Here is a 13,609-nt window from a genome sequence, read left to right as displayed (position 1 = left end):
GGAGGGAGGGGAGAAGAGGACAGTGGAGCGGTTTCCAAGGAAAAGAAGGGGAGGGGGAAGAAAAGAGGAATTATAGCACATCCCACATGTATGTTTTAAAATAAAAACATGATTTATGAAACCATGTCAATAATTATAAGGCTGTTATAAAATTATTCTGTGCAAAATAAGGTATGTATAAAGGCTTTAACCCTTGTGTTGTCCTCCCGGGTCCAAACCGACAAAAATGTGACATTTTGTCCCTTTTTCAGACTTTTTTTTTTAGTTTCCACTACCACCACCTTCCTACCAATAGTTTTACCCTACATGGTGAAATTCATGGTCAATAACCCTCATTTATATTAGAATTATACCTAATATTTGAGTAAAAAAGCAGAAATTATGAATCATTTTGTCTAATAGTTAAGATCAGAGAAATGAAAGTGATCAGTTGTATTTGCAGCGTTTGAGCGTTGGAAGGAATCCAATCCATATTTTGTGGCATTTTTGTTAAAAATAAACCCATATCTTAGATATAGACATTTTTTTGAGGGGTCAAATTTGACCCGACAGGACAACAGGAGGGTTAAGTTGTCCTACACACTTCAATTGATAAGATATATGTAGCAGGGGGTCCCTGCTCTATCGCTCTCTCAGTTAAAGGCTCCTTGGATTTAAAAGCAGTGAAGAACACGGATTTAGCCAAAATAAACCCAACAAAGACCAGGAATAAAAGTGAAAAATGACTAAAAGCTGTTGAGAAGATGATGGTAGCAGGATGTAATGTTGTCAGGAGGCCCTCTAGTGTCCAGATGTGATGAGTGCAGGTAATTAACAGGTTGTGGTGCGTTCATGGACAAACAAAAGTCCGATCAGATTAATTACGAGATGCCTTTATTGTACTTTTTGGAATCCAGTGACACCGACACGAGAAAATGGTCCTGCCCCTCCCCCCCTCCCTCCCCCTTCACATACCCAGCCTGAGAGGGAGGGGCTGCAGGGTGGGAGGTCCCGCGATCCCGCTTGTAGTCTTAAATTAAACACAGAGATAATAGCGAAGACACATCCAGGTGCATTTCCACAGACACGCACGACATGCATTCAAAAAACTTCAGCGAACGCAGTGACTCCTGGTTCACATGTACGCTCTGTCTTAAAGTAAAAAGACGGCAAAATGAATACCACTTAAAAAAAAAACAAAAAACAGTAAGCTTTCTTTATGGCCCACGATCAGTCTATAAGTCAGGCTCTGTCAATTTTCCACTTAACAGGAGAAAACAAAAAAAAAGGCAAAGAGACACTACTATTCATACTTGGAAAAATGGTTTAAATATGGAAGTGAATGGGTCGTAGCTTTTTTTCCCCCAGTTGGGTTTCAATGAATGGTGTACTTTAATGAGAATACAACTGTCTCACTAAAAACCAGCTCATCTAGGTAAAACTAGGCCTTCTCCACCAACTGTCTCCCTGCTGTATCTAAGTAAAATATATAAAGTCCAGTCCAGGGGCTCAGTGGGCCGTTGGTCCGATCAGGAGGGGTCACCTCAGTCCTCCTCGCTGCCACTGGCCGAACGCTCCTGGAAACAATGATGGACTTGTGTTATTAAAGAGAAGAAGTACACAGAGGACCACACCACACACACACACACACACACACACCAGGGTTATAGGGGGGGTGAAATGAATCATTGCATCCATGCAGGGACAGACCATCATAGATGAATGCCTACTGAGGGTTTTACGGTCGCTGCTTTTGTTTTTGCCTTTTGTCTGCTGTGTTCAAGAAGTGTCTCTTTTAAGAGCAGATACAATATGTATGTATGTATGTATGTATGTATGTATGTATGTATGTATGTATGTATGTATGTATGCATGTATGTATGTATGTATATATATTTTGTTTGAGGAAGTGATGCATCGTGACATCAAATCATCGTAGACAGGATCATTTGAACTGAATTGAATCATGAGACCAGTAGAGCTTTCTACACCCACACTTTAAGGATACAATAATTGTTTTGAATTTTGATTTATTTGGGACTTTTGGATTTCATTTTTGTCTAGTTTGAGTTTTTCAGAATAGCTCTCAGTTTTTCATTCTATCAAATACTTAGATTTTTGCAGCTCCAGTTATTATAGTTTCAAATATTTTTAATTGTATTTTAAGTACAGACAATTGTACTTTAGTACGTTCCATCTGTAGGCAGAAGTTTTTTTTGTTTTTTTTTCCGAGGTTAAAGTCAGAAACACGCCTCCTGATCTCAGGTTTCCAAACTCGGGACTCTGACAACCACCAAGTACCCCGAGCTCAAATCCAACATGGCTGCACCAAGCATCAGGAGTGATAACAGCTGTAGCAACAAACAGTTATTAGCACTTCGTCTTATTTGTGTCTCACTACATCTGTCTTACACACTGTCCGGTCCAGCTTCAACTCTGCAGACATGTTGTTTTGGTGTTTGTATGCACAAAAAAACGCTAACAATGGCTAACCTGGCTAAAGCTAATGAATACGGTTAGATAATACCTGGATAAGGACACTGGAATCTGTGCAATATTTAATATTCAACCATTTAATTTCATTACTGTGCAAAATGTATTAATACTTATCTTCTTTCACACAATGTGTATTCAAAGCTATTTTATTTATGTACACAGTTGCTCTCCAGACTCAGGACTGTAAACCAGCCCCCCCCCCCCTCTCTTTTTTCTCTGCACTACCTACATTTTATATTTTGGACTTTATAATTTTGATATTTTATATTGTTATCTTACATTTCTTATATTTTTGTGCCAACACTGTAAAGGGGTTGCTTCAATGTCGTTGCCCAGGTACTGTACTTGTGTATAATGACAATAAAAGGCTTTCTATTCTATTCAATGAAAACAATGAAAATCTGCCTTGTAACTGGAACCCATTCAACGGGGGTGTGACGTCATTCACAGCTCCGGCTCCGGAGGATGGAACGGCTATTAGTTTGGTCTCAGTGTCTCTCTCAGCGGGACGCCGTCCCCGTGTGCGAGCATCTCGTCTCACCTCTTCCTGTTCCTCCTCGCTGTCGTCGTCGCTCACCACCGGTTTGGCCCGGGCCCCGCGGCCCCTCCGCCGCTGTCCTTTCCCCCCTCGCTCCCCTTTCTCCTTCCGGCTCAGCTTGATCTTCACCTTCACCGAGCGAGCTGTATGACAGAAATCCAGAGATCGGGTTTAATATCTGCGGTTGAGGCTTTTTGGCGTTGGGCGTGAACAACGCCGGGTTCCTGATACTCACACTCAGACTCCGAGCCTTCGTCCAGGTCGTCGTCCTCTTCCTCGCTGTCCTCCCCTTCGCTCTCGTCCTCCTTCTCGATCTTCTGTCTCACGCTGGTGAAGACGGACTGCAGCACAATGGAGTCCTCGTAGATCTGAACGGTTTAACATGAAGAGATTTATTATAATAACCTCTCTCCTTTGCTCTGAGAAGCATTTTACAGACTGACGCCTTTTTTCTACTTCCGGTGATTTGAAGCTTTTTACAGATTTGCACTTGGCAAGAAGCGTAAGGCACAGGTGTGTTTAGGACGTGTCCAAATCCACTTTTGCTGGTTTACCGTTGGAAAAAGGGTCCGTGTGCATGGTTCAAAAGGGTTGTACTTCATTCATTGCAGGTGTGTTCTGGGCTTAACATGCAATAAATCAGTGTGTCATCTCCTATTCCCTTTGACAGCCAGGCAAGTTTGTACCTTGGTGCATTGCGATTATGATGGCGGATTTGCACCCTCATATTTATATTCGTAATCTTTTGCGTGTGTGTGCCGTTGTGCGTACCCTGCATAGTGTGCATAAGGCCCATTTTACTAATGCACTGTTAAAATAACAATGAAATGCTGCGCTACTGAGTTCAGACCAGGTTTTTGTTGGTCAATGGCTTCATCACTTCCCACTGCCACAAGATAGCAATACGCCCAGAATGCACCTGAACACACCTCCCTGTAAGACCAGCACGCCCAGAATGCACCTGAACACACCTCCCTGTAAGACCAGCACGTCCAGAATGCACCTGAACACACCTCCCTGTAAGACCAGCACGCCCAGAATGCACCTGAACACACCTCCATGTAAGACCTGCACATCCACAGATGGGCGCAGGTGCATTTTTGTTATTTAAACAATGTGAGCGCAGGACGCTAAAATTAACAACTGTGTCGGTCTTAAACTAGCAAACACAAAGACACTAGCGTCTGGCTTTGCGCGGCGCCGGGTGCAAGATCGGGCTCTAAGAACGTTTGGTAGACGTCTAACTCACCCAAATATATCCAATTTGGGTTAGTTTATGGCTTAAAGGGTAATTTCAAAGGGTATTTTCAACCTGGACCCTATTTTCCCGTGCATTGGTGTCTAAATGGTTAACGTGAACCAAACTCTGATATTTGGTCCAGTAGTTAGCCAGCCCGCTGCAAACCGGGATGCAATGTGACCCTACAGGACAAATGTTCTCCTTTAACCTCTGTCCACTAAAGGTTCTGTTTTTACCGCTGACAGGCTCAGATTATTTTTCTAACTGTCTGACAACGTTATGGAAAGGATCCCTACAACGTTAAACCTTTGTGTTAAAGAGTGAGATCCCTCTTATTTAACCAGAAACAGCCCTGAAATTGCCATCGCCAAACTAACCAGACTCCGTTTAAATAATCATCACTTTTAGCGTACATAGAGCCTGTATATTTTCACATGTAAATGAGTGAATTTAGGGATTATTTCAGACCAACCAGGGTGGTGATCATTGAACAGTGAAAAGATAAACCACGAAGGCTGTTGATAGCTTTATTTTGCTTCTGTCGACTTAGAATAAAGCGTGTTATACGATGATAAAATGACCCTTTATTCACATGAAGTCTGGTAAGTTGGGAGACTTCCTGGCAGTTTCAGGTTAGACAAAAAGGATTTTACTCTTTAACAAAAAGGTCTATCTCTGTAGGGATCCTTACCATTACGTTGTCAGACACCTAGAAGAATAAACTGAGCCTCTCAGCGGGAGAAACAGAACTTTTAGTGGACGGAAACTGAAGTGTACTGAACAACGTTAACGTTACATTGCAGTTTTTTTAGCTGCGGTCAGGCTCACAATCACAAGACACAAAAACATGGGAGAATAGGGTCCAGGTTACGTTGAGTTACAGTTCACTCACCAGAGACCCCTCCAGGTTGAAGGTCTGGGCGTTTTGACACAGCAGCATGACGTCCTTCTCCAGGTCGTTCAGGCTGCGGTACTTATGGCTGCGGATCCTCTCCTGATGGAGGGGGGGGGGGGACAACGGAGAGCAGCAGTCAGACCAACCGTAGATACTCAGATAGAGAGATAGAGTCAGACTTTATTCCTCCCAAACTGGGAAATTACGAGGGGTGTGCGAAACCAATTTTGAAACGCAATTCAAGCTCTACAGATCAAAAAAACAATTCATATTTAAAACATGATTCTTGTGATTCAAAAAATTATTCATGTGATTCAAAAAATTATTTATGTGATTATTGTATGTTTACTGCAATGTGTGTATACACACACACACACACACACACACACACACACAGTAACTACGGTACATATACATATACATACTGTATACATATCTTTTTTTGAACAGAGAATCGTTTTTGAATCAAAAATGGATATTGTGATCGTAAAAAATCGGAATTGGGACATTTTTTGAATCGTACACCCCTCGAAATGACTCTGTTTTCACACACATCACACCCCCACCCTCACACCCACACTCACACCCCAAGCTAATGGTGAAAATGTCACCATGCAGAACACATGGGCGTGACTCTTGATCCCTACCTTGATCTTTCTGAAGTCCACAGGCTTGCGGATGAGCTCGTAGTACTCGGGCAGCTCCTTGCGAGAGGGCAGCTGGATGAAGACTTCGCTCAGCTGTCGCCCGTTACTACTGAGACAAGGGCTATGGTTTCTTAGCATCTCCGTTACTCAATGCGGAGTCTAAAATCACTAGGGCTGCAACTAACTCACAATTACTTTCATGGTTGATTATTGTTATTATTGGTAAGAGAAAATGTGGTTTAGGGTTTCTCAAAGTTCAAGGTTAAGTCCTCGAATGTCTCAAAAAAAACAAATATCAAAGATATTCAGTTTACTAGAATCAACTAGAACATATTCACATTTAACAAGCTGCAATCAGAGAATCTTAAAGCTACAGTAGCTTCTGTCTCCCCCATGAGGAGTGTTGAGGTAATGACAACAAATTAGCTGTGTTGCAACTCCTCTGGCAATGGCTTGAATGTAAAAGACGTTGATTAATATCATTTCTTCAGATGACAGTGACATTCATACGGCGCTTCTCTCTAACATTACCTAGCGTGCTGACAGATATGCGGTACTGTTCTCACCCGTCCTTATACTTGATGACGGCGTCCACGATCTTCTTCATCTTCTTGGTGAGGGACGGAGGGTTAGGCGAGAGCTTCTCGGCGGGCGGGCGGCCGCGTTTCTTCGCCTTCTTCACCTCCTCGTCCTTGTCCCGCCCGCGGCCGCTGCTGGAGCTGGGCGTGGCCGGGCCGCCGTCGTGGTCGCGGTCTCTCTTGCGCTTTCTGGTCGTCTTTTTGTGACGCACTTCCTCTTCGATGTCCTCTAGATTTCCCTCCTCTATGGCCTGTGGCGAGGAGAAATTATCAGTGACCAAAAAAATAAATAAACTTCTTTACATGGATTCCCTTTGATCTCGTAAAGATGTAAAGTCACTAAAGTCATTCTAATGAACGGGAGCCTTAATGCACAAAAACATTAGCACAACAATTTGTAGGATAGCCTACGACAATACGGTGACTGCCAGTCGGTCACATGTAAAGTGAAACAATGAAGGGGACAGTGAGCCGGGTCCGCAGCATTGTGACATCATGGTTGAAACAGAGGCGTGGCAGTTGAGTTTAACCGACAAAAAGGTGACTGTCCTGCGACAACGAAAGTTAAGATTAGGCACCAAAACGACAAATTAAGATTAGAGAAAAATGCAGTTTGGGGGAAGTACCGGTTCCCTTAAGTAGCACTTGCGGGGACAATTTGCCGTTTCCCTGGAGAAGGCATCCCTTAACTTCTTCAGGGACCCAAACTCCGCTCGCCGTCTTGCAACCGGCGACTAGGACTGCACGATTCAGGGGGAAATATGAATCACAATGTTTTTGCTTAGAATTGATGTCACGGTGGACTGTAGCTCGCGGAGTTAGTGCACCCGCCCCATGTTAGCTGAGTCCTGCAGCGGCCCGGGTTCAAATCCAGCCTACGGCCCTCTGCTGCATGTCATCCCCCATCTCTCTCCCTCCCTCTTTTACATGCCTATCCACTGTCTCTCAAAAAATAATCTCTCTAAAATAATCTAAAAAAAAAAAAGATTTGATATCGCGATTCTCTTCCACAATTTCTTTTAGCATCTTCAGCACATCACTAAAAGCGAGTAAACACAGATGACATATGATAGCTCGGCATAGAGGCTTCAATGAAGACAATACACAGTCTATGTTTAAAACTCACAGAAGAAAGTAGTAGCGTTTGTTGTGCAGTCGATTCGTAAATTTAAATAAGAATCAATGTCATTAAAAAAAAAAAAAAAAATCTTTTACAGCGGCGGCCAACGTGGTGCATTCGTTAATAAATATGCAGAACACTTGTGGGTTACTTTGCATAGCAGCATGTACGAAGGGATCATGAGAACAGCCTGAAGAGGACAGAACCTGGTCCCACCTTCAGCCACTGTTTCTCAGTGAGCGAGTCGCTGTAGTCCACTTCCTTGCGTTGGCGCGATCCGCGGCCAAACATCTTCTCCTCCTCCTCTTCGCAGGTTAGCCTCTCGACCTCGGCGTCGTCTTTCAGGATCCAGCTGGGCATGTCGTCCTCCTCCATCAGACGTGGCTTCCTCTTAGGGTTGCGGGCGTCCTCGCGGCGTCGATCCAGGTCCATGCGCTGGAATTAAGAAACGAAAACGCAGTGTGTGATTTGTAAGTTTAATGATAACTTTAGTTGTATAGCTCTTTTCAAACATTGTGTGCTATCAAAACACTTACACTTTCATATGGCTCTTTGTAGTTTTGCTCATTTAAAGCCAATGCACTTAATTGGAAGTTGCTTTGGATAAAAGCGTCAGCTAAATTAGATGCAACGTAACAAAAAAAAGGGAAAAAGGGAAGAGCTAAAAGTAGAAAAAGTGACAGTAGAAAAAAATCTAAATTTTCATTTTTAAACTAATTTGAGTTTTAAAAGAGTCAACCAAGCTCGTGTGTTTTATTTTTTTTTAAGCTGCCAGTGTCTATTTTACATTATAATCCTAGGGAGTAAACCGTGTTTTAAAAACAACTCCAGCGCAGAGTTCTCTTGCTGCCGTTCAGAGCGTCTTTCTGAAGAAGAAAAAGGTTAGTTCTGAATAAACTGACGCTCTACGTCAAGCACGTTTTTGACAGCCGACCAATGACAAGCGGAGTAGCCAGACCTGTCGTTTCCATAACAAGAACAACGGGAGTCTGAGCACAGAGTTAGACGGTATGGCCGAGTGCTCCTTGTACAGGGAACTCACTTTGTTTAATTAAATGTTAGCCCCGCTCTCTCTATCTGTCCTCCAGCTCGCTCCACCACTTTGTTTAATTAAATGTTAGCCCCGCTCTCTCTATCTGTCCTCTAGCTCACTCCACCACTTTGTTTAATCTAATGTTAGCCCCGCTCCGCATAGCGGTCTAGCCAGGATACTGTAGCAGTAGTTACAGAAACGAAAGACGCCCTCGGCTGCTTTATGGAATAAAATGCTGGCAGCTTTTTTGTTTTTAACTACAAAAAGTGGACTAGTCGACTTTTCCAGAGTCCCCGCTTGCTTTGTGGGCTACTTTGGGATTAATGGAGTCAGATTATAAAACGCCAGTACTTAATAATTTATATTAAAAGAGGGACTAACCATGAACTGTTCAAACTCCTCTTCACTTCTGGCGATCATCTGATTGACCGTCTCGTCATCGGGCACTTCGTCTTCCTCCTGCAGACAAATAAAGACGTGTGATTGGACGGAGGTGCAGACGGGTTAATGTGGCACCTCAGAGCCACGTCTTTGAACTAGCAACTCTCACCTACACAGAAGGGGGGGAGGATGTATTCAAATCAGTGTAAATAGCTTAGCATTTGTGAATGTTTGAGTTATCAGTAGAACTGTGTTGTCCTGTTACAGTTAGGAGGCAAAAAAAGCATTATTTAAGGATAGAAAAGCAGAGAGAGAAAAAGAGGGATACAAAGAAGCGATGCGCCGATTAACCTTTGGGCCAATACTGAGGTTTAAAACTACAATTTGGCAGATAGATGCTTTTGTTATTATTTATTCCCTCTTTTGTGCGAGGGAAACTCTTCAAGAAAATAACTACATATTAACTAAAATAGACATTTTTAAAAGGATTAAGCCCATCATTATCTCTGAATGAGCACAGATTCATGAAACAACCTTTAACTTAACCTTCTTCACATAAAACCAATGTTTTTAGCTGCGATACAACTACATGATTAATGAGGAAACACTTCAGGACTTTCAAAGCTCAACAAAAACAACCTTTTTGTGAAACTAAATAAATGTAGATTTATAGAAACATATATATATCACTTTGGGTTTTTCGTACACAAAACAACGTTGTAGTAGCTAATCTTTCAGACAGTGTCAAATTCTCTTTCACTTTTCTTTCATGAAGAAACCACCATGAATGTGCACAGCATCCATTGCCTTCTTACATCACGCCAGTCGTGTGTAGCCAGTGGCTTCTTCCCAGGATTTAATTTAATTTTACTTCCTCCCGACTAACAGCTAATAACTGCTAAGAACCAACGCAACATGCAGCCGGCACAAAATTGATGCAACACAACAGATAAATATTAGCCACTAAAGTCGGTAAATGTCATCTTATTTGCTGTTAGGTATGAACACAAATATTGGCCGATTAATTGATGCATCACTAACAAAATAGACTTGCAGAGGTAAAAAAACAGCAGAAAGAGGAAAAAAAGGAAGAGTCAAAAAAAGAAGAAGGAGAAGTCTGTATTGATGACAGCTCAGCTATCCTGGGGAAGGAGAGAGAAATGAAGAGAAAAGAGAAAAGGAGGGAGAGGTGAGGCAGCACACAGGCAGATGTGGGTGGGTGGGCAATATGGCGACAGGTTCGGATCACACCCACCCACGCCCCCCTAGTACGACAGCCTCCTCGAGCCCCGACCTCGTCCTGTTCCTCGTGCTCCAGGATGGCCTGCAAGAAGGCCCGCCGCTCGCAGCCGGACGACTTCTGGTCGAACATGCCGGCCTGGATGACCTTCTGGTCCACGTTCAGCTTGTACTTGGCCGCCGCCAGGATCTTCTCCTCCACGCTGTTGACGGTGCAGAGGCGCAGCACGCGCACCTCGTTCTGCTGCCCGATGCGGTGGGCTCGGTCCTGGGCCTGCAGGTCCTGTAGGAGCACACACACACACACACACACACACACACACACATACACACACGCGGGTTAGGTCAGGTGGAGAGAGCGGGTGTGGTGAGGGGGAGAAAAACACAGTCAGTTCTGAAAATCTTTGTTACTTTTAGGTATGGAAAAAAAAGGCTGAAAATGGCCAAAACAAATCTCTTAAAAGTTACATTTTTCAGGGACTTTAATGTCACAATAAGAGCCAACATATGGCAGAAGGGTTGTAACAAGAGGTTCTTAAGCCACTTTGGGCTGCACCTAACCCAAACGAATGATCCTAAATGACTTCTCTCAGATCTGATGATTGTAGTTGTGTTTTATCTGCTGTAGCATTTCCAAAGTTTTAGACACAGATATGGCAATAATAATGGTCCAAATGGATGTTTTTAAATTGAAAAACTTAACATTTTCTTGACGACGGACCTCTATCCCTCCCCGGACAAATACGTGCACCCAAGTTTTCCACAAACCTGGAGGAAAACCCTATCTACGCTGTGTCTGTTGTTGTTTCTAGGACCTGCACAAATAGGCATGGGGGGTGGAACAAGAAAAAAAAATACTGGGGGCATATCCCATCCTACTTTTGACTTTGATAATCAAAATTGAAAGTTAATTTTGCTCAATTTCCATTTTAAAATAGAAACCGTGACCCCTCTACAACATCTCTTTGCGTTGGGAGTACCTGATGTGGGTTCCAGTCGCTGTCGAAGATGATGACGGTGTCGGCCGACTGCAGGTTGAGGCCCAGGCCCCCGGCCCTGGTGCTGAGCAGGAACACAAAGTACTGCGAGGCCGGGTCGTTGAATGTCTTTAGCAGCATGCCGCGGTCCTCTGCCTTGGTGGTTCCTGGGGGGAAGGGGGGGGAGATCAGACTGTGAAAAGGAAGTGAATCCCTCATTGTTAACGTATGATGAGGGGACAGCGCCAGGCCCACAAATAACTCGGTCAGAGGTCTCACCGTCCAGACGCAGGTACTTAAAGTTACGGTAGGCAAAGTAGTCCTCCATGATGGTCATGAGTGAGGTCATTTGACAGAAAAGCAGCACTTTGTGGTCGGTGGCCCTCAGCTTGGGCAGGATGCGATCCAGCAGCTCAAACTTCCCAGAAGAGCGGTACAGGTCCGGGCTGGACAGGCAGAAAGGGGGACACGAGGAGGAAGAATGAGCCGGTCCACAACATGTTAGGGATGTGCAGATGTCCCAACAATCACATCTTTTACTGACACTTCTGATTTTAGGATACTTTGTGGTTTTCATACACTATGAGGCTACTGCGGCCTCTCTGGGAACGAGAGATAACCAGTCTAGAGTGAGTCTTTGAGGCGTGTGCAGCTCATTGACCAATCAGAGAGCTTCTTCCCATGCTAATTTGTATTGTTTTGCCCAACCAGCAAGACCCCTCTTCCCCCCCGTAAGTGTCACAGAAAGGCGAAATAGAAATGCCAAAGGAAATTGCAAATCGATTTCCAAATTGTACAAACAACAGCAGCAAGGAAATTGATTCTAAGACGAGGACAGGCATTGTCCTTGTAGATGTCTTATTAAAAGCTGTATTCTTCATTTTTTTCCAGCCACAGTGTATGAATGTGTGCGAATGCTATGTAAAAGCGCTTTGAGTAGTCGTTAAAAACTTGAAAAGCGCTATATAAATACAGTGCATTTACATTTTTTTTTAAATTATGCATTTCTGTCCCGTTTTAAAGTTGAAAGAAATTGTGTAAAACGTTTCTCTATTCAATAATGGAGTAATTAATGGATTTCAAAACCAATTTATTATTATACACTACTGTTATGTACAATTAGATATTAAATAAATACTCTATTTCAATTTCCATGTCCCTGGAGGTTCTCCAAATGCATCGACCCCTGAACAAGACACACACGTGAAGTACAAACACACAACAACTCAAACTTCACGTACCCACTCACGATTCCACCAGAATAGCCGAGATGCTCAGAGAAAGACTCCTGGAAAACAAAACCAACATTTATGTTGCCATAAGTTCTAAAACTACGTCTACTCTTGTTCCTACTCTAGAGAAAGGTGGAGCTTCTGTCTGGTACCTCGATGTGCTGGAACATGTAGGGGTGGTTGCAAATCTTTCGCAGCTGCATGATAGTGTTCATCAGGGTCTTCGTGCCACCTTTACCCTGAAAAAAAATTTAAAAAAGAAAAACTTTTAGTTTCTAATTATTTTAGAGCTTTAAAATGAAGAATTTGACTATATTTTAAAATGTCTACAAAATAGGATTTCACGTGAAATTGAAGGACTTTTTCTTCTTACCTTCTTGTCTTTTTCTGACCCATCTGTGAGCAGGACTCCCTTGGCCTGCATGTGTCGGTACAAAACCCTCTGTAGGGCCGACATGTCGCACTTTATCACATACTCCACCTACAAACCAACAATCAGAGAAAAAACAACTAAAAAAGTCAGCAAAGCCCGTGGCCATCAAACTTTATAACTCCTCCCTCTACGTGTCTGACACACACAATTAGAGAGGTCAAAACTGGACAATATTATCTGTTTTGTGCAATAACACTGGCCTGAAATGTGTACAACACTCAACTGCTACTACTTTTGTTAGTCTTATTAGTATTATTATTACTTTTCAGCATTGCAACTCCTTAATTATGTTAATTATGTAAATACTGTATCATAAGGAGTGTGGATGTGTACCGTATTTACATAGTTAAAGGAATATTTCTTTATTTATATTTCTAGTTGATATTTCTACTATTTGTGCAACTGCATCACAGAGTTTCCCTTCAGGGATCAATAAAGTATTTCTGAATCTGATTCTGACACCGAATGAAATCGATAACTTGATTTAATGAATGTGCACAGAAAGACTGGGAACCACTCATGCAGGAATGAAATCGTGGAGGATGAAATCTGAATGAAAGCTAACGGGCCGACCTTCTCGGGCAGCTGGGCCTCCACCTCCTTCTTGAGTCGGCGCAGCAGGAAAGGCCGGAGCACTTTGTGTAAACGTCGGATGATCAGGATGGTCTCTTCTTCATTCAGGTCGACCTTGAGGGGAAAAAGAGGGACACATCCAACATTTTAGATTTGATTACAGAGACTTCATTGATCCAGGACTGGTTTATTTCAGTGCTACAGGAGCAAATTACAAAAGCATGCATACGGGATATAGAAGAAATCAT

At 43.0% G+C, this 13,609-nt stretch overlaps 1 protein-coding gene across 4 annotated transcripts in view; it reads right to left on the bottom strand.

Moving 5' to 3' along the window:
- Positions 1–856: 856 nt before the first annotated feature.
- Positions 857–13,609, bottom strand: part of smarca4a (SWI/SNF related, matrix associated, actin dependent regulator of chromatin, subfamily a, member 4a) — a 32,657-nt gene continuing 19,904 nt past the window's right edge. The window contains exons 20-34 of one of the 4 annotated variants that reach the window (XM_034894526.1): positions 13,362–13,475; positions 12,729–12,836; positions 12,508–12,594; positions 12,365–12,411; positions 11,403–11,569; positions 11,127–11,290; positions 10,163–10,429; positions 8,908–8,985; positions 7,710–7,928; positions 6,362–6,624; positions 5,796–5,904; positions 5,146–5,247; positions 3,249–3,381; positions 3,017–3,156; positions 857–1,556 (exon numbers count right to left, since the gene is read on the bottom strand). In XM_034894526.1, the coding sequence (XP_034750417.1) occupies positions 1,524–1,556; positions 3,017–3,156; positions 3,249–3,381; positions 5,146–5,247; positions 5,796–5,904; positions 6,362–6,624; positions 7,710–7,928; positions 8,908–8,985; positions 10,163–10,429; positions 11,127–11,290; positions 11,403–11,569; positions 12,365–12,411; positions 12,508–12,594; positions 12,729–12,836; positions 13,362–13,475 (2,031 nt within the window). In that variant the 3' untranslated portion in view covers positions 857–1,523. The remainder of the gene's footprint in view (positions 1,557–3,016; positions 3,157–3,248; positions 3,382–5,145; positions 5,248–5,795; positions 5,905–6,361; positions 6,625–7,709; positions 7,929–8,907; positions 8,986–10,162; positions 10,430–11,126; positions 11,291–11,402; positions 11,570–12,364; positions 12,412–12,507; positions 12,595–12,728; positions 12,837–13,361; positions 13,476–13,609) is intronic. The other 3 variants (XM_034894527.1, XM_034894528.1, XM_034894529.1) reach the window with 3 other exon arrangements.

This window comes from Etheostoma cragini, chromosome 15 (genome assembly GCF_013103735.1).
Source record: "Etheostoma cragini isolate CJK2018 chromosome 15, CSU_Ecrag_1.0, whole genome shotgun sequence".
In the NCBI taxonomy this organism is placed as follows: Eukaryota; Metazoa; Chordata; class Actinopteri; order Perciformes; family Percidae; genus Etheostoma; species Etheostoma cragini.
This window is presented reverse-complemented; position numbering and strand designations above follow the sequence as displayed.